The sequence below is a fragment of the Schistocerca cancellata genome, chromosome 8 (assembly GCF_023864275.1).
Source record: "Schistocerca cancellata isolate TAMUIC-IGC-003103 chromosome 8, iqSchCanc2.1, whole genome shotgun sequence".
Lineage (NCBI taxonomy): Eukaryota > Metazoa > Arthropoda > Insecta > Orthoptera > Acrididae > Schistocerca > Schistocerca cancellata.
The window spans coordinates 134,306,973-134,327,640 of record NC_064633.1 but is presented as its reverse complement, the minus strand read 5'-3'; the positions used below and the strand labels follow the sequence as shown (position 1 = coordinate 134,327,640).

General features: G+C 41.9%; 1 protein-coding gene across 1 annotated transcript in view; it reads left to right on the top strand.

The window, feature by feature from the left end:
- Window positions 1–4,913: 4,913 nt before the first annotated feature.
- Window positions 4,914–20,668, top strand: part of LOC126095067 (exosome complex component RRP46) — a 39,634-nt gene continuing 23,879 nt past the window's right edge. Inside the window, exons 1-2 of the mRNA XM_049909749.1 lie at window positions 4,914–5,212; window positions 15,270–15,383. Of these exons, the coding sequence (XP_049765706.1) occupies window positions 5,068–5,212; window positions 15,270–15,383 (259 nt within the window). The 5' untranslated portion in view covers window positions 4,914–5,067. The remainder of the gene's footprint in view (window positions 5,213–15,269; window positions 15,384–20,668) is intronic.

Sequence of the window (20,668 nt, the reverse complement as noted above, 5' to 3'; positions counted from 1 at the left end):
TTGAATAGTAATCGATGTCTGGAAACAACCGTATCCTTGCTCTAGCTGTTTGAAAACATGTTTCCTAGGTAGCTATACAACGAGGTAGTAAGATTGGGGGGGGAGAGGGGGTGGTTACCTTGGATCGACTAATGTCGTTTGATGTGTACCCTACCTCTCTGACCTCATCTGAGCCTCATTCACACGCCTGTGAGTCTAGAGCAACATGGTACAGTACACATTTTCAGAATACACTGATATGATCCTTCCGAATGGCAAAGCTCACGGCAATGCAAGAGTTGCTTGTCGCCTTTATCAAGATCATTCTCCACAATATCTGCCTCCATCAGATAACCTTTTCGCCACAATTACCCTATGGCTCCGAGAAAGGTACCTTCACTGTCAGCAGGCATGACTGTGGCACTTCAAGGACATGGCACACGCCCGAATTAGATGAGGCCGTACATATGACATTGAGAAGAACCCGCCAACAAGTAACGAAAAAAAAGGGATGAAGTCCCATGCTTCTTGACAGAGCATAGGGCAACAATGTGGGAGACCTGCACTGCCATACTAGGCAAGGTCCTAATGGAGGTGGTTTGCCATTGCCTTCCTCCGACAATAATGGGTGTGAATGATGATGATGATGAAGACAACACAACGACACCCAGTCATCTTGGGGCAGATGAAAATCCCTGATCCCGCCAGGAATCGAACCCAGGACCCCAGGCTGGGGAAGCGAGAACGCTACCACAAGACCATGAGTGGTGGACCGTCAACGAGTACATGAGCAATTTCTTCAGCTATTAACTGGAACTGTAAAGCAAGTGATGTAAAGAGTCACACCTAATCAAGTATTTGTGAAAGAAGTTGCGTTACCATCATGTTTTCAGATGGTTGGAACATGTAAGCAGTACATTTTTTTGGGGGGCATGAATTCCAGTTCAAAATATCGGTAGTACCTACTCATTCTCTCTGTAAGTTCTAGAACTTTATAACGTGAATTTCTGAACACATTAAGTGTCTCATTTCGTAATCTAATTACCTCAGCATCATCTCATTTAATTCGACTGCATTCCATTATCCTCAATTTGCTTTTGTTGATGTTCATTTTATTTCATCTTCCAGTCCAATCAGTTCTACTGCTCTTCCAAGTCCTTTACAATGTCATCAACAAACCTCAAAGATTTCACTTCTTCTCCTTGGGCTTTATCTCCTACTTCAAATTTTTCTTTTGGTTCATTTACTGCTTGCTCAGTATACAGACTAAATAACATTTGGGATAGGCTACAACACTGTCTCACTCCATTCTCAGCCACTGCTTCCCTTTTGTGACCCTTGATTCTTATAATTACTATCTGGTTTCTGTATAAATTGTAAGTAGCTTTTCGCTCCCTGTATTTTACCCTTGTCATCTTTAGGATTTGAAAGATAGTATTCCAGTCAACATTGTTAAAATGCTATAAACGAAGGTTTCCCTTTCCTTAACCTATCTTCTATCAGAAGTCATAGGGTCAGTATTACTTCGCATGGTCCTACACTTCTCCAGAATCCAGAATGATCTTCAGGGAGGTCAGTTTCTATCAGTTTTTCCATTCTTCTGTAAAGGATTCGTGTTAGCATTTTGCAGCTATGACTTATATAACTGATAACTCAGTAATTTTCACACTTGTCAGCACCTGATTTATTTGGAATTGAAATTATTATATTCTTATTGATGTCTGAGGGTATTTCGCCTGTCTCATACATCTTGCTCACCAGATGTATGAGTTTTGTCACGGCTGCCTCTCCCAAGACTATCAGCAGCTCAAACGGAGTGTTGTTTACTAATGGGGCCTTGTTTCGATTCAAGTATTTCAGTGCTCTGTCATATCATTCGTGCTGCATCTTTGCTCTCTTCTCATCTTCATCTGCATTCTGTTCTCTTTCCATAATATTGCCCACAGGTACATCTCTCCTGTATAGATCCTCTACATACTCCTTCCACCTTTCTCCTTTCCCTTCTTTGCTTAGGACTGGTTTTCCATCTGAGCTCTTGACATTCATACAGGAGGTTCTCTTTTCTCCCAAGGTCTCTCTTATTTTCCTGTACGCAGTATCTATCTTACCCCTAGTGATATATGCTTCTACATCCTTACATTTGTCCTCTAGCCATTCCTGTGTAGCCATTTTGCACTCTCTTACTTCCTGTTGATCTCATTTATTAGATGTTTGTATTGCCTTTCGCCTGCTTCATTTAGTGCATTTTTATATTTTCTATATTATCGATTAAATTCAATATGCCTTGTGTTACCCAAGTATTTCTACTAGCCCTCGTCTAACGTATGGAACGCAAAAACATAACTGTTTCGTTAATAAAGTGGAAAATAATTAAAAATAAACATTGTTCCATAAAATTTCGGGAGAGCTGCCAGATGTTTGTAACTTCCTGTCACAATATTTCGGCACAGAGTCTTCTGGTCATCCTCAGATGATACTGGAGAAAACGTACTGAGCTCTGGTATTTAAGGCCGCGCCGGCACATGCGTAGTGGATTCACTGGAGGATGCTAAGTTCACCCAACCTGGATATGATGTGACGTCATTATGACGTATATACGCTTTAGTCGATTAACACACCTATCGACTTTTACGAACGTTCGAGATTCTAAACTGTCGTCAGCTAGTGGTTTGTTTTGACACGTTCGATTCTGATAACAGCTCAGTGTGGCAGCATATATGTATTTCGCCAAAATAAAAGTGCTGGATATTAATAGAAATATTCCTGACCGTGGCCTTGAAAACACCACAGACAACACGATTCGTAAAAAAGTGAAGTCTTCTTATGTCCAGACCAGATTAGATTGTGTGATTGTTGTATTGAATGCTTACGCCGAAAATAATATTTATTTATTATCAATATTTTAGTATGGTTTCATCGAATTGGTCTTGTCAGTACATATTAGATTGTAGCAGCATACTCTTGCTGACTTTTTTTTCTTAATTTATATAGCTGAAAGAGAACTCGTGCAAGTTTGTTAGTTAAGTAATTTATATGTCCATCCCAAGATAGTCTTTTATCAACCATAATTCCAAGTAATTTTACACTCGGACCGCAGAGACAGGTACCTTAGTGTCCAGTAATGACTGGTGTGTAGAATGATTGAATTTCGAACTTAAAAAGAAAAATATGAGGCATTGTTGAAGAAAAATCGTCGACCGGAGATGAAATACGAGGGGAAGTGGATTTCTTAATGTAATCTTAACGAAAGGTTAGTGTCTTGACGCATCTAAAGATTTTGGCTGCTGAGTGCTTCTTCTCACCGAGTACGAATAACCGACGCACTTCAGCTGGGTCACAAGTACATCAATTTCTGCTTGAGATTCACAATAACCACGCAATTGCCCGTCGTCATCGATGCTGAACTCTTTTCAGCTTTTCTCTCATTAGTCTCTCGAATGCTGAACACATAATTAGAGACGAGCAACGAAAAACAACGCACAGGACACACAAAGAGTACAATACACGATTTAAACGCAAGGAACGCAAAACACATTTAAACGAATGGCGCAGAGCACAGCGCTACCCTGTCACAACCTCTCGAAAGTTCACAATAGTCGAATAGTCGATATACGGTTTCTATCGTTTTCGATGTAGCGTGTATACGTCATAATGACGTCACATCGTATCCAAGTCCGGTGAACTTAGCATCCTCCGGATTCACTTGGCATTGCGGGTGCGCTACATGAGAGCGTTAGATTCTGCTGCGCTGCGCGCCCTCCGTGGTGAAAACTCGCCGTATCGATATCAATTTGATTGCCTTCCCGCGGTTCCATCATAGAACTTCGCCGGCTACGGAGGACACGAAGTTTTTCAGCGATCGGATTCCATGCCGAATTCAACTGAAAAACGCCGTCTTGGTTAATAAGAGACTCGCTGTCAGACAGTCGTATTTCCACGGATTCATTAACAATAGAACTCCAAAAGCTAGACGTATGGGCCACAATTTTTGTCGAACTGTAATTCATGACATGACCAGTGGAAATACACTGTTCGGCGATGGCAGACTTACAAGGCTGAAGAAGGTGAGTTCTACAATGCGATCCTGCACAGTACGCGTCATTTGCCCTATATAAGATTTGCCGCATTCACACGGAATCCTGTAAACACCTGCCTTGCGTAGCTCTAGGTCGTCTTTGGCAGATCCCAACAGCGACGAAATTTTTGCAGGAGGGCGGAAGATTGCTTTCACTGTATATTTTCTTAGTATTCTACCTATTTGTGCTGGATTATTACCAATATATAGTAAATAGTCAGTCGTTTTAAAGGCCTCTTCCTCTTCTTTTTTCCATCGTTTAGAGGTCTGCAGCGCTCTCTCCACTTGCTGGGACGAATACAGTCTGCAAGTGCTCCACCTCCGTCTGCAAACTATCGGTGTCAGAGATGACGTGGGCTCGGTGAATCAATGTCTTCAAAACACCCCTCGTTTGTGCCGGATGGTTGCAACTAGCGGTTTGCAAGTAAAGGCCTGAGTGAGTGGGCTTTCTATATACTGAATGACCAAGTAGCACACGCGCAACGCCAAATGAATCCACCACGCATGTGCCGGCGTGTCCTTAAATACCGGAACTCAGGGCGTTTTCGCTAGTATCACCTGAAGATGGCCAGAAGACTCTGCGCTGAAATATTGTGGCAGGAAGTTACAAACATCCGGCAGTTCTCCCGAAGTTTTGTTGAATAGTATGTACGCCGGGAAAGTTTTGAATCTCACAAAAATAAACAATATCCTGACGATGCATATGATTGCTTTCTCACGTCTTGTAGCGCTAGTGTCACTTCATCTGCCAAACAGCAACAACTTTCGCACCAGAGGCTGTCGTAACTCTACGTATGTGCTACTCATGTTTTGGTGTTCTGTGAATGCATGTACAAGCCACAGTCTAACGTACAAGCTTTCTGTGCAAATGGGAGGGAAGCACAAATTTATGGACGGAATATCTGTGGAAGCACGTGTGTAAAGTTGGTAAACAAAGTCAGCGAAGTTACGCTGTCGAAATACAAGCCATGCGTCTGTATTAAAGTGCATCGCTAACTATCATAATCTTAACGATGCCGGTGGAAACAATTGACATAGCAGATTCTCCCAGTTCCTTAACAGATCCTGTTGTGACTGAAGAACAAATACATCTTCGACCTATTCATTTTGAATTAAATGTCGTGTCCCGCTCAGATGGTTCGGCAATCTTGACACAAGGTAGGAAGATAACCAACTCGCTGTCATGAGTATGTGTATCAGTGATTCCAGAAAATAATTAGTTCCTCCTTTGAGGGTCATTGTCCATGTTCTGTTAATTTCCTGTGTATTGGATATTATTTAGAGTGCTTTACCGTGAACAACGGTGAGAAACAGCACGTGTAGATTTCATGATGTGACGAAGCACTGAAAGTGTTTGTTGTCATATAAAAAGTTAATAATAAATTTCATTATACGCAGTCAGGTCTCATTGTAAATATTCCCTCTCGAACGAGAATCGCAGTTTTACGTAAACTTCCTTTATTACCAGTGACGTTTACACATTGTTCGCTATTGCCTTGTGTGTTTTATTGTGATAGATTACCAGTGACGTTTACACATTGTTCGCTATTGCCTTGTGTGTTTTATTGTGATAGAACATTATTCCTTTCGCAACATTTATTTGGGTAAACGTAAACAGTAACCGCGTTTATATAGTACAATATTATATCGTATCGACTCGAGTTACGCTTTAATTTCACCTTCTGTTATACGATGGATATACAGTGTTTGTACAGATGATGTGGATTGTGCCCGTACCTATAATGAACTTTCTGGAAGTGTTGATGAATATTGCAGTTTTATTAGCCAAGATACATTTTTTGGAAGTACGAATCTTGTGAAATATACTGACGTATGCTAAGGTAGAATAACTGTCGTTTTGATTCACTGGATGTTAAGTAGTTTTAGTTAAGTGTGGCTGCTAACTGCTGTGTCCAACTAATTTTAATTGAAACTAGATATGTAGGAAAGTAGCCATGGAAATATTTGAATGAACTATTACTTCCCTTGGAAGCACGTCACTACAGTGGGATAGTCCAGAAATAATTTAACAGTGAAGTGTTAGAGATTAAAAGATTACAATTACATTTCTTTACATTCGAGCAGTAAATTTTTAAAAAGTAGCTAAGCCTTACATCTCATTTGTTTGTTATTACTTCTTTTTATTACGGATCAAATGAGTACAAACAACCACTTACGCATGTACAACTGGTACATAAATAAGTCATTACAGTTAACATATATCAGTAAAATATAACACATACCAAAACCATACTTACGGAAGTCGTTCATGAACTAACAAGTTTCTAAAAACTTATATATTTACTTATATATTCTGTTTACTGTTTGGTTATGAAAAAGAACTGGAAAAAATTGGAAACAGAAAGGCAGGATAACAATTCCAATAGTGAGCTACATGTCCACAACAATAAAATTTGATTATTTGTCATAATACTAGCGTATACTTTTCTTCACTTTTTGTCGCAAAATGGTTGGATTTACGGATCCAATGAAGAAAGAGAAGTTTAAGTAGAAGTTAAGGAGTTAAAGATTGTATGAAGATATCATCAAAGGGAAAAATGTGGGCAGTTGGTCACAATTACGATTGGTGTACATGAATTCACTAGGCTAACATGTAATCTTGTTTACTTGAATTACGAATGTACTTTTGGAGCAAACCCGTTAAATCTACACTCTTTAATGTCAAAACAGTGGAGGGTAGATCTCAAAAAGAAAGATGATAGGGGTGAAATTTCCAGTGAGCCTAATGCAGGCTCTAAATTCAGCAAATTTGTAAGTTTGACAGCTATTTTAGAAAAGAAATTGTTAAATGCAATGCCAGAAAATCTTTTCAGAAACATTAGATCACTATGTATATCACAGTATATTCAGAATGAAAAAAGTATATTTAAAGTACCAGAACAAGTAAGATTCCACAGTACTTTCATAGTATAATGCAGATTTTAGGTAATGTGTGCTGTTACATGTGTAGCCTACTGATACTACTAGTTGGTCATTTTCAACCCAGTGTATACTTGCATTTACAGTGTTTGAACCTGAAGCTTATAAAGACAAAATGTCTTGTCACCACGTGAAATAAGTGCAAGTAGTCTAGTGTCTGCAGAAAAGTTGATTTATTTATTTTTCTTCCTTCTTTTGCCTGGTACTCTGGTGTTGCATAGTTCAGTTATTCACTTTTTCCATGGATTGTAATTGTGGTATTACTATTACAGTCCACTTGCCTTCTTCCTGTGTCACATTAACACTGAATGATAGGTACTGTAAGTTATTTCTCAAGGTCGTATTTCTGCACTTTACATCTACATAGATACTGTGCAAGCTACTGTACAGTGCATGACAGGGGGTACCTTGTACCACTACTGGTCATTTCCTTTTGTGTTCCACTTGCAAATAGAGCAAGGAGAAAACTACTGTCTATATTCCTCCTTATGAGCTCTAATTTCTTATATCATGTCTTTGTTGTCCTTATGTGCTATGTACACTCCTGGAAATGGAAAAAAGAACACATTGACACCAGTGTGTCAGACCCACCATACTTGCTCCGGACACTGCGAGAGGGCTGTACAAGCAATGATCACACGCACGGTACAGTGGACACACCAGGAACCGCGGTGTTGGCCGTCGAATGGCGCTAGCTGCGCAGCATTTGTGCACCGCCACCGTCAGTGTCAGCCAGTTTGCCGTGGCATACGGAGCTCCATCGCAGTCTTTAACACTGGTACCATGCTGCGACAGCGTGGACGTGAACCGTATGTGCAGTTGACGGACTTTGAGCGAGGGCGTATAGTGGGCATGCGGGAGGCCGGGTGGACGTACCGCCGAATTGCTCAACACGTGGGCTCTAAATTCAGCAAATTTGTAAGTTTGACAGCTATTTTAGAAAAGAAATTGTTAAATGCAATGCCAGAAAATCTTTTCAGAAACATTAGATCACTATGTATATCACAGTATATTCAGAATGAAAAAAGTATATTTAAAGTACCAGAACAAGTAAGATTCCACAGTACTTTCATAGTATAATGCAGATTTTAGGTAATGTGTGCTGTTACATGTGTAGCCTACTGATACTACTAGTTGGTCATTTTCAACCCAGTGTATACTTGCATTTACAGTGTTTGAACCTGAAGCTTATAAAGACAAAATGTCTTGTCACCACGTGAAATAAGTGCAAGTAGTCTAGTGTCTGCAGAAAAGTTGATTTATTTATTTTTCTTCCTTCTTTTGCCTGGTACTCTGGTGTTGCATAGTTCAGTTATTCACTTTTTCCATGGATTGTAATTGTGGTATTACTATTACAGTCCACTTGCCTTCTTCCTGTGTCACATTAACACTGAATGATAGGTACTGTAAGTTATTTCTCAAGGTCGTATTTCTGCACTTTACATCTACATAGATACTGTGCAAGCTACTGTACAGTGCATGACAGGGGGTACCTTGTACCACTACTGGTCATTTCCTTTTGTGTTCCACTTGCAAATAGAGCAAGGAGAAAACTACTGTCTATATTCCTCCTTATGAGCTCTAATTTCTTATATCATGTCTTTGTTGTCCTTATGTGCTATGTACACTCCTGGAAATGGAAAAAAGAACACATTGACACCAGTGTGTCAGACCCACCATACTTGCTCCGGACACTGCGAGAGGGCTGTACAAGCAATGATCACACGCACGGTACAGTGGACACACCAGGAACCGCGGTGTTGGCCGTCGAATGGCGCTAGCTGCGCAGCATTTGTGCACCGCCACCGTCAGTGTCAGCCAGTTTGCCGTGGCATACGGAGCTCCATCGCAGTCTTTAACACTGGTACCATGCTGCGACAGCGTGGACGTGAACCGTATGTGCAGTTGACGGACTTTGAGCGAGGGCGTATAGTGGGCATGCGGGAGGCCGGGTGGACGTACCGCCGAATTGCTCAACACGTGGGCTCTAAATTCAGCAAATTTGTAAGTTTGACAGCTATTTTAGAAAAGAAATTGTTAAATGCAATGCCAGAAAATCTTTTCAGAAACATTAGATCACTATGTATATCACAGTATATTCAGAATGAAAAAAGTATATTTAAAGTACCAGAACAAGTAAGATTCCACAGTACTTTCATAGTATAATGCAGATTTTAGGTAATGTGTGCTGTTACATGTGTAGCCTACTGATACTACTAGTTGGTCATTTTCAACCCAGTGTATACTTGCATTTACAGTGTTTGAACCTGAAGCTTATAAAGACAAAATGTCTTGTCACCACGTGAAATAAGTGCAAGTAGTCTAGTGTCTGCAGAAAAGTTGATTTATTTATTTTTCTTCCTTCTTTTGCCTGGTACTCTGGTGTTGCATAGTTCAGTTATTCACTTTTTCCATGGATTGTAATTGTGGTATTACTATTACAGTCCACTTGCCTTCTTCCTGTGTCACATTAACACTGAATGATAGGTACTGTAAGTTATTTCTCAAGGTCGTATTTCTGCACTTTACATCTACATAGATACTGTGCAAGCTACTGTACAGTGCATGACAGGGGGTACCTTGTACCACTACTGGTCATTTCCTTTTGTGTTCCACTTGCAAATAGAGCAAGGAGAAAACTACTGTCTATATTCCTCCTTATGAGCTCTAATTTCTTATATCATGTCTTTGTTGTCCTTATGTGCTATGTACACTCCTGGAAATGGAAAAAAGAACACATTGACACCAGTGTGTCAGACCCACCATACTTGCTCCGGACACTGCGAGAGGGCTGTACAAGCAATGATCACACGCACGGTACAGTGGACACACCAGGAACCGCGGTGTTGGCCGTCGAATGGCGCTAGCTGCGCAGCATTTGTGCACCGCCACCGTCAGTGTCAGCCAGTTTGCCGTGGCATACGGAGCTCCATCGCAGTCTTTAACACTGGTACCATGCTGCGACAGCGTGGACGTGAACCGTATGTGCAGTTGACGGACTTTGAGCGAGGGCGTATAGTGGGCATGCGGGAGGCCGGGTGGACGTACCGCCGAATTGCTCAACACGTGGGGCGTGAGGTTTCCACAGTACATCGATGTTGTCGCCAGTGGTCGGCGGAAGGTGCACGTGCCCGTCGACCTGGGACCGGACCGCAGCGACGCACGGATGCACGCCAAGACCGTAGGATCCTACGCAGTGCCGTAGGGGACCGCACCGCCACTTCCCAGCAAATTAGGGACACTGTTGCTCCTGGGGTATCGGCGAGGACCATTCGCAACCGTCTCCATGAAGCTGGGCTACGGTCCCGCACACCGTTAGGCCGTCTTCCGCTCACGCCCCAACATCGTGCAGCCCGCCTCCAGTGGTGTCGCGACAGGCGTGAATGGAGGGACGAATGGAGACGTGTCGTCTTCAGCGATGAGAGTCGCTTCTGCCTTGGTGCCAATGATGGTCGTATGCGTGTTTGGCGCCGTGCAGGTGAGCGCCACAATCAGGACTGCATACGACCGAGGCACACAGGGCCAACACCCGCCATCATGGTGTTGGGAGCGATCTCCTACACTGGCCGTACACCACTGGTGATCGTCGAGGGGACACTGAATAGTGCACGGTACATCCAAACCGTCATCGAACCCATCGTTCTACCATTCCTAGACCGGCAAGGGAACTTGCTGTTCCAACAGGACAATGCACGTCCGCATGTATCCCGTGCCACCCAACGTGCTCTAGAAGGTGTAAGTCAACTACCCTGGCCAGCAAGATCTCCGGATCTGTCCCCCATTGAGCATGTTTGGGACTGGATGAAGCGTCGTCTCACGCGGTCTGCACGTCCAGCACGAACGCTGGTCCAACTGAGGCGCCAGGTGGAAATGGAATGGCAAGCCGTTCCACAGGACTACATCCAGCATCTCTACGATCGTCTCCATGGGAGAATAGCAGCCTGCATTGCTGCGAAAGGTGGATATACACTGTACTAGTGCCGACATTGTGCATGCTCTGTTGCCTGTGTCTATGTGCCTGTGGTTCTGTCAGTGTGATCATGTGATGTATCTGACCCCAGGAATGTGTCAGTAAAGTTTCCCCTTCCTGGGACAATGAATTCACGGTGTTCTTATTTCAATTTCCAGGAGTGTATGTTGGTAGCAGTAAGAATCATGTGGCAGTTATTTTCAAATGCCAGTCCTCTATATTTTCTTGGCAGTGTTTCTTGAAAAGAATGTTGCCTTCCCTCCAGGGTTTCCCATTTGAGTACCCTAAGCATCTCTGTAAAACTTGTGTGTTGTTCGAACCTACCAGTAACAAATTTAGCAACCTGCCACTGAATTGCTTCTATGCCTTCCTTCAGTCCAATCTGGTATGGATCTCAAACACTCAAGCAGTACTCAAGACTAGGTCACACCAGCATCCTGTAGGCAGTCTCCATTACAGATGACCCACTCTTTCTTAAAGTTTTGCCAATAAACTGAAACTGACCATTTGCCTTTCGCACCACAGTTCTCACATGCTCATTCCAACTTGTATCGCTTTGCAGTGTTCCCACAGACTTGACTGTGTGAAGCAGTACACTCGTATATCTGTGTATGAACATTAAAAGTTTGTTCTTCCTACTCATCCGCATTAAATTACATTTTTTCCATGTCTAGGGCTATCTGCCATTCATCACACCAACTGAAAATTTTGTCTGAGTTGTCTTGCACCTTCCCCAGTCACTCAACTTCAACTCTGTACTGTACACCATGACATTGTAGGCAAACAGCCACAGACTGCTACCTACCCTGCCCGCCAAATCATTTATGTATATAGAGAACAACAGTGGTCCACACTTCCATGGGGCACTCCTGATGAACACTCACCATCAAGGACAAAATACTGGGTTCTATTACTTAAACATTCTTAGAGCCACTCGCTTATCTGTGAACTTATTCCATTGTTAACAGCTTGCAGTGGGGGACCATGTCAAATGCTTTCCAGAAATATGGAATCTGCCTGTTGCCCTTCATCTATAGTTCGCATTATATCATGTGAGAAAAGGGCAGGCTGAGTTTTGCACGAGCAATGCCGTCTAAAACCATGGCGATTTGTGGACATGATCTTCTCAGTCTCAAGAAAGTTTATCATATTCAAACTGAGAAAATGTTCAAGGATTCTGCAGTAAACAGAAGTTAGGGGTATTGGTCTGTATTTTTTTGTAATTTTGCAGGTCCATTCTTTTACCATTCGTGTATACTGGAGTCAACTGCACCTTTTTCCAGTAGCTTAGAACTTTGCACTCAATGAGAGATTCACAATGAATGCATGCTAGGTAAGGGGCTAATGCTGTAGAATACTCTTTGTAAAGTCGAATTGGTATTCCATCTGGACCTGGTGATTTATTTGCTTTCAAATCTTTCTGTTGGTTCTGTATGTCAGGAATGCTTATTACTATGTCGTCCATATGGAGTCTGTCCGATGGTCAAGTAATGCTATGGTTGTATGATTCTCCTGTGTGAACGATTTCTTGAACATGAAATTTAAAACTTCGGCTATCATTTTGCTATCTTCAACTGCCACGCCAAGCTGGTTAATAAGGGACCGAATGGAAGCCTGAGACCCACTTTTCCATTTTAGCTACGAACAGAATTTCCTTGGATTCTATGCCAGATCTTTTGCTGAGGTGTGACAGTGGTAGATGTATGCTTCACACATACATCTTTTCACAGATGCATGAATCTCTGCTAACCTTTGCTTGTCATCATTTGTGCATTCCCTTTTGAACCAAGAGTGCAACAGCCTCTGTTTCCTCAGCATTTTCCGAATTTCATTATTAAACCATGGTGAGTCTTTTTCCATCCATTATCCATTTACTAGGCACATAACTTTCCAGACCACAATTTACAATCTGCTTAAACTTTGCTCATAATTCCTCTGCACCCATCTTACTGGAACTAAGTGATGCCAGTTCACTGTCTGTGAGATGCTAATAACTGCTTATCTGTTCTATTCTGATAGAAACACTCTCATAGCCTTCTTGACTGATTTATTAACTTTCATAATCATAGTTACTATAATGACATTATGATCGCTAATCCCCATTTCTATACTGACATTATTGATAAGGTCTGGCCTGTTTGTGGGTACAATGTCAAAGATATTTCCATTGTGTGTGAGCTGCTGAGCTAGCTGCTCAAAACAGTTTCAAAAGTATTTCACATGATTGTTTGTCTGCAGTCCCCTGCAACAAATCCATAGACATGCCAGTCCACACTTGGTAGGTTAAAGTAACCTCTGACTAGTATTGTATGATCAGGGTATTTACACACAATTGACTGTAGACTTGCTTTGAATGATTCTAGAACTGTCACAGTGGGTGGCTGGTAAAAACATCCAACAATTAACTTGGTTTAACCTACACTTGTTATATATGACCAGATAACTTCAGTGTCACACTCAACTTCGACCTCACTGGAGGCAATATCATTGTCGACTGCGATGAACATGCCTCTCTATAGCCTCTGCTTTTTTGTGATTCATTACTGACAAACTTCATGTCGGAGTAAATGTGACGTGAGTCTCTTGTCAATATGGGTAGTTGTTTAACAAGCTTTCTATGCGAGGCATCTTAAGTGGATGCACGCTTCTTTGAATATGTCTGTCTGTATAAATATCTTGTCACTCAAACACTTAACCTGCCTCTATTATTAAACCTATTGCAACATAATCAATAAGAAGAACCCTTTTGAATTTGAAGCAACACTGGCCATTATCTCTCAGGCAAATGAAAGGAGCATCGTCTTCTTTTTGTGCTAGACCACTGGCTGCCATCCTCTGTTTTGATTATTGTTGCTTTTAGCATAAGAGTAATGTATCCACAGTTCATTCAAATTAAAAACTTTGTGCACTGTATCAGTTTATTACTTTTAATATGATCTCAGCATCACTGAGAAATCAGTTTTTACATTCACGTTTTGCTCGCATTCAAAGTGTGCCCGCATTCAGAGTGTAACATACACTTTCTTTGTGAATGATCGTGATCCTCTCTGTTTCATACCTCTTTCATTGCCTACTACCCAGTACCATACTGTGCATTTTTCGATATTTCAAAGTGCGATTGTAAACTTGAGATGTCCTTACATAGAATATTTAAAGGACGAGGAAATTCCCCATTAATATTCACAAACTATTGGCAGTAAACCTTCAAAATATGTACAACAGAAGTTCTTAAAAATGCTATTAGGCCAAGTTGACCCACAGATGAAGTTGACCATTGACTCAGATTAGCCTATGTCATCGTAGTATTGCAGTTGAGTAGGTCGCAGAGTTCTAAGCTGCGGTATTCACATTCAGGATGATGACAGTTCAACGCATTGTCCTACTAAACAGATTTAGGTTTTCCCTGATTTTCCTAAACTGCTCAAAGCAGATGCTGTGACGGCTCTGCTCTCCATTAAAATGGTCTTGGTCAATTTCTTTCCCCAGTCTGAGTATTCTCTGCCTCTAATGACTTCATTGTCAGTCAGGCATTAAACGCTAATAATCCTGTCTTTCCTCACAGTGCTGCAGAAGTGTCACGTGATCTACCCTTAAGGTACTGAGTGGATTGGATCACAGATAAGATGTATGCAAATATTTCCCACATACCATTGATATTTACCCAGTAAAGCATTTTGAAGTTCAGGCCAACTTTTAACTCAAAGACTAATTTATTTAAATGAAATTACACAGTTTCAGTGACTCTTCTGCTCATATACAGATATGATTTTTATGTATATAGACTGAAGCAGTGAGTGAATATTTGTGCCAAGGTCAGGAATCAAACACTGGTGTCCTACTTACTCAGGGGAATTTAAAGTAGCCTGGGGCGGCAGCAAGAAATTGGATCGAGGAGGGAGGTTTGCCAGGGTAATCCATGCAGTTGTATGAAATGCTGTGCCGAGGTGGTTAGTGGCTAAATCATCTGTGTAGTAAGCAGGAGACACATTTGATTCCTGGCCTTGGTACAAATTTTCACTTCCTGCTTCAGTCTATATACATAGAAACTAATTTATTTTCCATGAAATTTTGTATATGTGTGTTCAGTTTGTAGGTATTAGGGACTATATGCAGAAAAACTCTTAAGCCGATCACTAAGAGCAAAATAGATACCTAGTACTTTATTATCTCCTTCAATCGCATCCTCTTTTTGCACTGATAACATCACATCAGTCCATTGTTTGCAAAACCTTTCACTGTGCGATTGCCTTTTGTCTCCATTAGATATGGTGTACTGTCACTTACATCGATGAGTCAATTTTCCAGGAAATACATCTGTAATGGCCGGTGTATTTGGACCTGCAGAAGTCAAGCTGTCGAAGATTTTAATCGACCGAGCAAACGTGGAAGCCATTTATCGTCCAAAAACAGGTCTGCCGAGTAAGTATAAGATATTAGAGATGTAGTATGATTTAATAGCAACACCTATGTGTCAATCATGGAAAATTATGGGCTGTAAGAAATGTTACAATTTGAACATGTCTGCCCTCTTTCTTTTTGTAAACAGAAGCTACTTTCAAAGAGATATCCTTTTATTCAGTTTTTCTTCACCTCTCCTTGTCATCCCTTTCCTCCAGAGTAAAAGAAATGCCAAGAGACAGGAAAATCATATTTAAGTGTGGATCAAATCTGGAAGCTTGGAATTTATGGCAGAGACAGTAGAGCATTACTCCCACTTAAACTAAGCAAATCAGCGAAGAGAGAAAAAGAGGTATGTCTTGTGAGCTAATAATGGAATAAAGGATACTTTCTATTAACACATTGGCTTTATTTTTAAATAAATAATTTAAAGAGTAAAGGTAATAGTGAACCTTCAGCAGGCATGTGAGAAAGACTGAGAACGCTGCTAGCTTCAGGGCTACAGAGTATAGGTACTCCTGCTGGGCTGCAGTGTCTGTAGAGTAAGCGTGGTGGGCAGTAGTGTCGGGTAGAGTGAATGAGGCAGATGAGAGGCAACAGCATGCACAGGGTAGGAATGTGGCTTCGCCTGCAATCAGGGTGAGTTTTGCCCAGTGACTGGGAGGAGTGGTTTGGAATAGAGATAGAGAGAATGGAGAAAGGAGAGAGAATGGGGGGAGCGGGGATGGGTGGGTTGCAGGGCAAGTTAAGTGAAGATCATGGAGGTGGGTGCAGGGCAGTGACTAGCAGAGGCCAAGGCTAGGATGACTATGGCTCTGTAGGACATGTCGCAAGGATGATTTTCATACACTTTATTTGGAGAAGCTGATATCGAGGGGAAACATCTGTACCGCAAAGGTTGTGACATCACCATCAAAATCGAGGATTTTGTGCTAGGTAGTGTGGTCTGCCACTGAGCTGTCACCTCTGCTCAGTCAGATGCTTGAGTGGTGATGTGCCCATGTAAAAGGAATGGTGGAGGCAGAATATGACTTAGCTCCATTCACAGGTGTCCCTGCTTCTGATGGGATAGGGTCAGCCTATGAAAGCAGTGGAGTTTGATGCACTGGGTGGGTGCAACAGACTGGTTTTGTACCCAGATTTTCTTTCAGAGGTAAGACTCATGTGGCAAGGAGTTGGCAGAAGGTGTGGAACAAGGACAGACTAGAATCCAGAATGAGATTTTCACTCTGCAGCGGAGTGTGCGCTGATATGAAACTTCCTGGCAGATTAAAACAGTGTGCCCGACCGAGACTCGAACTCGGGACCTTTGCCATTCGCGGGCAAGTGCTCTACCATCTGAGCTACTGAAGCACGACTTGCGCCCAGCCCTCACAGCTTTACTTCGCCAGTATCTCGTCTCCTACCTTCCAAACTCTCCTTCGCAGGAGAGCTTCTGTAAAGTTTGGAAAGTAGGAGACGAGATACTGGCAGAAGTAAAGCTGTGAGGGCCGGGCGTGAGTCGTGCTTCGGTAGCTCAGATGGTAGAGCACTTGACCGCGAAAGGCAAAGGTCCCGAGTTCGAGTCTCGGTCAGGCACACAGTTTTAATCTGCCAGGAAGTTTCACAGACTAGAATATTGGTTAGATTAGTTTGTGGCAGAATAACACTTTCGGGAGGGATGGAGAGGATTGGTGGTAGGATGGTGCCTCATTTTTAGGCACAATGAAAAATAGTTGAAGTTCTGACCAAGGATATGATTAAGTTGTTTCATTGGGGGATGATATATTGGGTTGTCAGTGGGGAGGGCGAGGGAGGGGAGTGAAAGGCTCCTTTATAGTTCATTCGTGTGAGTGGAGTATTAATGGTACGTGTGGATACAGTTGGGAAATCTGACTGCTGACAAGATTTTGGGGCAGGATGAGTGGTAATGCCTCTCTGCAAAGGCTTTGGTAAGACCTTCAGCCTATGGGGCAAGAGTTTCATCGTCACTGTAGATGGACTGTCCACAGATGGGAAGACTGTCCGGAAGAGTTTCTTTTAGTGTGGAATGGGGAGAAATATCGTGCAGTTGCTGTCAATGGTTTGTGGACTTGATTCAGATAGAGGTTCGAATGAAGCAATTTGAGATGTGAAGATGCATGTTCGATTGAGGAAAGAGTGTCTCGTTCCTGCATCCGGATCACCAATGAACCTGAACGAGAGAAGGGATTTGGGATTTTGGGTATCTGGGAACATTTTCTCTACACGTCCCATACACAGTTTGGCATAGTAGGGTGCCAGTCGGGTGTTCACAGCCGTGCTTCAGATTTGTTTGTATATATTAACCTCATGGAGAAGTAGCTATTTACTGGGATACAGTTCTTGATATGCGTAAGGAAGGAGGTGAAGTATTTCGAGCCAATACGATATTAGGAGACATAGTGTTTGATAGCTGCCAGGTTGTGGATATGGAGGATGGTGGTATATAGGTAGGTAGTACTGATCCAGGTGGTAATGAGCTGGGGATGAAGAAGGAAGTGCTGTACTCTTGTACACATGGTGCTCTCTCTGCAGTTTGCCAATTCTCAAACTATAATCAGGCACACGTGCCCATCATCAGTGGCATCATGTAGAAAAGTGATGTTGGTGTTGTTTCATATAATTTAACTTACCTTATAGTCTGATTTCTTATCACATTACAAAGACATTTCCCAATAACAGCTATACAATTATCTAAGGATATGATACTTTTAATCAACATATTAATTTTGGATAATGTGTAATTTCCAGAGTCAATTGCTTCACATCCCAAGATAATTTGATTTGCTTATCTAATGGATTATATAATTTTATTTCTGTATTGTACTGTCTGTGTTAATTGAACACCCAGACAAAGGAATGTATTTGTGAAAATATTGGTGAAATTTTCGATAATTTTTTTATTTTTTAGTACAGTCTGGCCATTCAAAATGTCAGGATGTTTCGTCAAATATATGAAAATTTCTATTTGGTCTGTATGAATAACAAAACAGTAAAACTGTTGTGTATGTCTTTATTTCTGCATAAACACACTAATCTTCAAAACTACTAAACAGATTTTCATGGGATTTTCACAAGTGCCTGGGTGTAGATTGGGGCAACATATAGGCTTTATTTTATCAAAATCGGAACACACAGGGGGGGGGGGGGGGGGAGGGGAGAAGATATTGTGATACAAAGTTCCATCTAAAATTGTCTGCTCAGCTTAGTAGTTAGGGTGTTTAATCATCACTGCATAGTACACAGAAGGTCAAATAGATGGCGCCATTAGTATTTTCAGAAGTTTGTTGGTGACAGAAGTGAATGCTGCAATCTTATCTTTACGAATACAAACTAATGGTGGATTTATTTCCCCAGGATACAAAAATTTACCAATTTTTCTGTGTTTGTCAAAAAGTTTATAAAATTGCTTTGTTTCATTTGATAGGTTTTACAGATAGTCTTTGCTAGGAAAAATGAGTCTTAAGTCATCTTTGTGATTTGGGTGCCTATGCATTATATTTTGATTTCATTTTGTTTGCATATAAAAATGCCTAGAAAGTGCCAAAGACTTTCTGAATATATCAGACTGGCTAAAAGATTGAGGACTAAGTGGTCTCAAGAATCCAATGAAGATCATGATGCGAGACTTGTTGTGGCTTGAGAACATCAGGCTCTTTGAAATTTCTTTCTGAAAGCAAGGCACAGTGTTACTCTCTTATCGAGAGGATCAAGCATTATCTCACTCTTTAGAACTCTTCACTCCGAGACTTTGTTACTTCTCTCCAACATAACACAGAAGCAGCAGAAATTTTAATGTGAAGCGGCACAGGCAAGCGAATTTTTATACTCCGGATCCCACTTATTCCTAACAATTTACCATTTCGCTTTAAATATGTGCAGCTCCCATTACCATAAATAAACTACAATATCAGGTACTGCATGTTGAGGATGTTAACCTGAGTGTCAGTTGCTTTTCACACTGTCAACTGTACATGGCCCTAGCATGTTAGTGAAGCAAACAGGCTCTTCATGTTCCCAGTCATTTCTCCTCCAATGTAGTATACAAGGTAGCTTTAAAAGTAAAAAATAAATACCATGCATACAAAGTCTCGGACACAGCTGTAAATAAATTCCAGGGCAATGCAGGGCTTCTCAGCTAGTTATGTAACAAATGTAATTGATCTAACTAAGCCAGCTAAGTATGAAGTGATTGGAGGAGTGGACTACTGGTCACTCACATGAAATATTCAATTCCGTTACGTAAAATAAAGGAAAGGCAATCACTGACTTATAACTGACTGGTGTATGGCACATCGAAACAAGCAACAGAAACAATATTTTTCTAGCTTCCAAGCTCTTGCTCCTTCTCTAGTAGAAATACACACATTAACACACATAATGAGACAGACATCCAAATGCATACACACTTGGCCACAGCGAGACTTAAACTGTTGATTGTCGATAGCAGTCACCTGTGCAGATGGAGATGGTGAGGCGGTTGTGAAGGACACAAGGTGAGAAGGGGGTAGTAGGCTAGTGTGCGGCATCTTTTGACAAATGACTCAATGGCTGAATAACAAGACAGAAGGACTTTCAACGATACAGAATATATGAGGTAGAGAGAGGGAGGGAGAGAAGGAAATGTGAGGAAGGTGGAGATGCAGAGCGAGGTAGGCAAGGAAGAGAGAAAGGAAGAGGAATGGAAAAAACACAGACAGACCAGGGGGGGGGGGGGAGAGAGAGAGAGGGAGAGAGAGAGAGAGAGAGAGAGAGAGAGAGAGAGAGAGAGAGAGAGAGAGACCAAATGGAGGGAGGGCGGAGATGGGGGAGTGAGTGATGAGAGAAGGCAATACATGAATTAGACAGGGAAGGGGTTGTGTGGACAGAAGGGAAAAAGTAAGGTGAGAATTGGGAAATGAGTTAGTGGTCGTTTAGCCCAGAGGGATTGCAAGAGTGCAGGATATGCTGAAGAGACAGTTCCCACCTGCATACTTCAGAGAAACTTTGTTGTGGTGTGCAGCATGTTCACCAGTGGGTGGTCACGTTGAGGTTTGCCACGGTTTGTAGGTTGCCATTCATGTCAGTAGACATTGGATTACTTGCTGTGCTCACATAGAATGCTGTACAATAATTGCAGCATAGCTGATATGTCTTGGCTGCTTTCACATATCATCCTGCCTTCTATAGGGCAGGAAATGCCGTTCACTGGACTGGGGAGGTGTGGGGTTGTGGGCAGGAGTATGGGACAGATGTTTCACTTGGATTGACCACAAGGGTGTGACCTGTGGGGGTGGAGGATTGTGATAGGGATGGATACGGATATT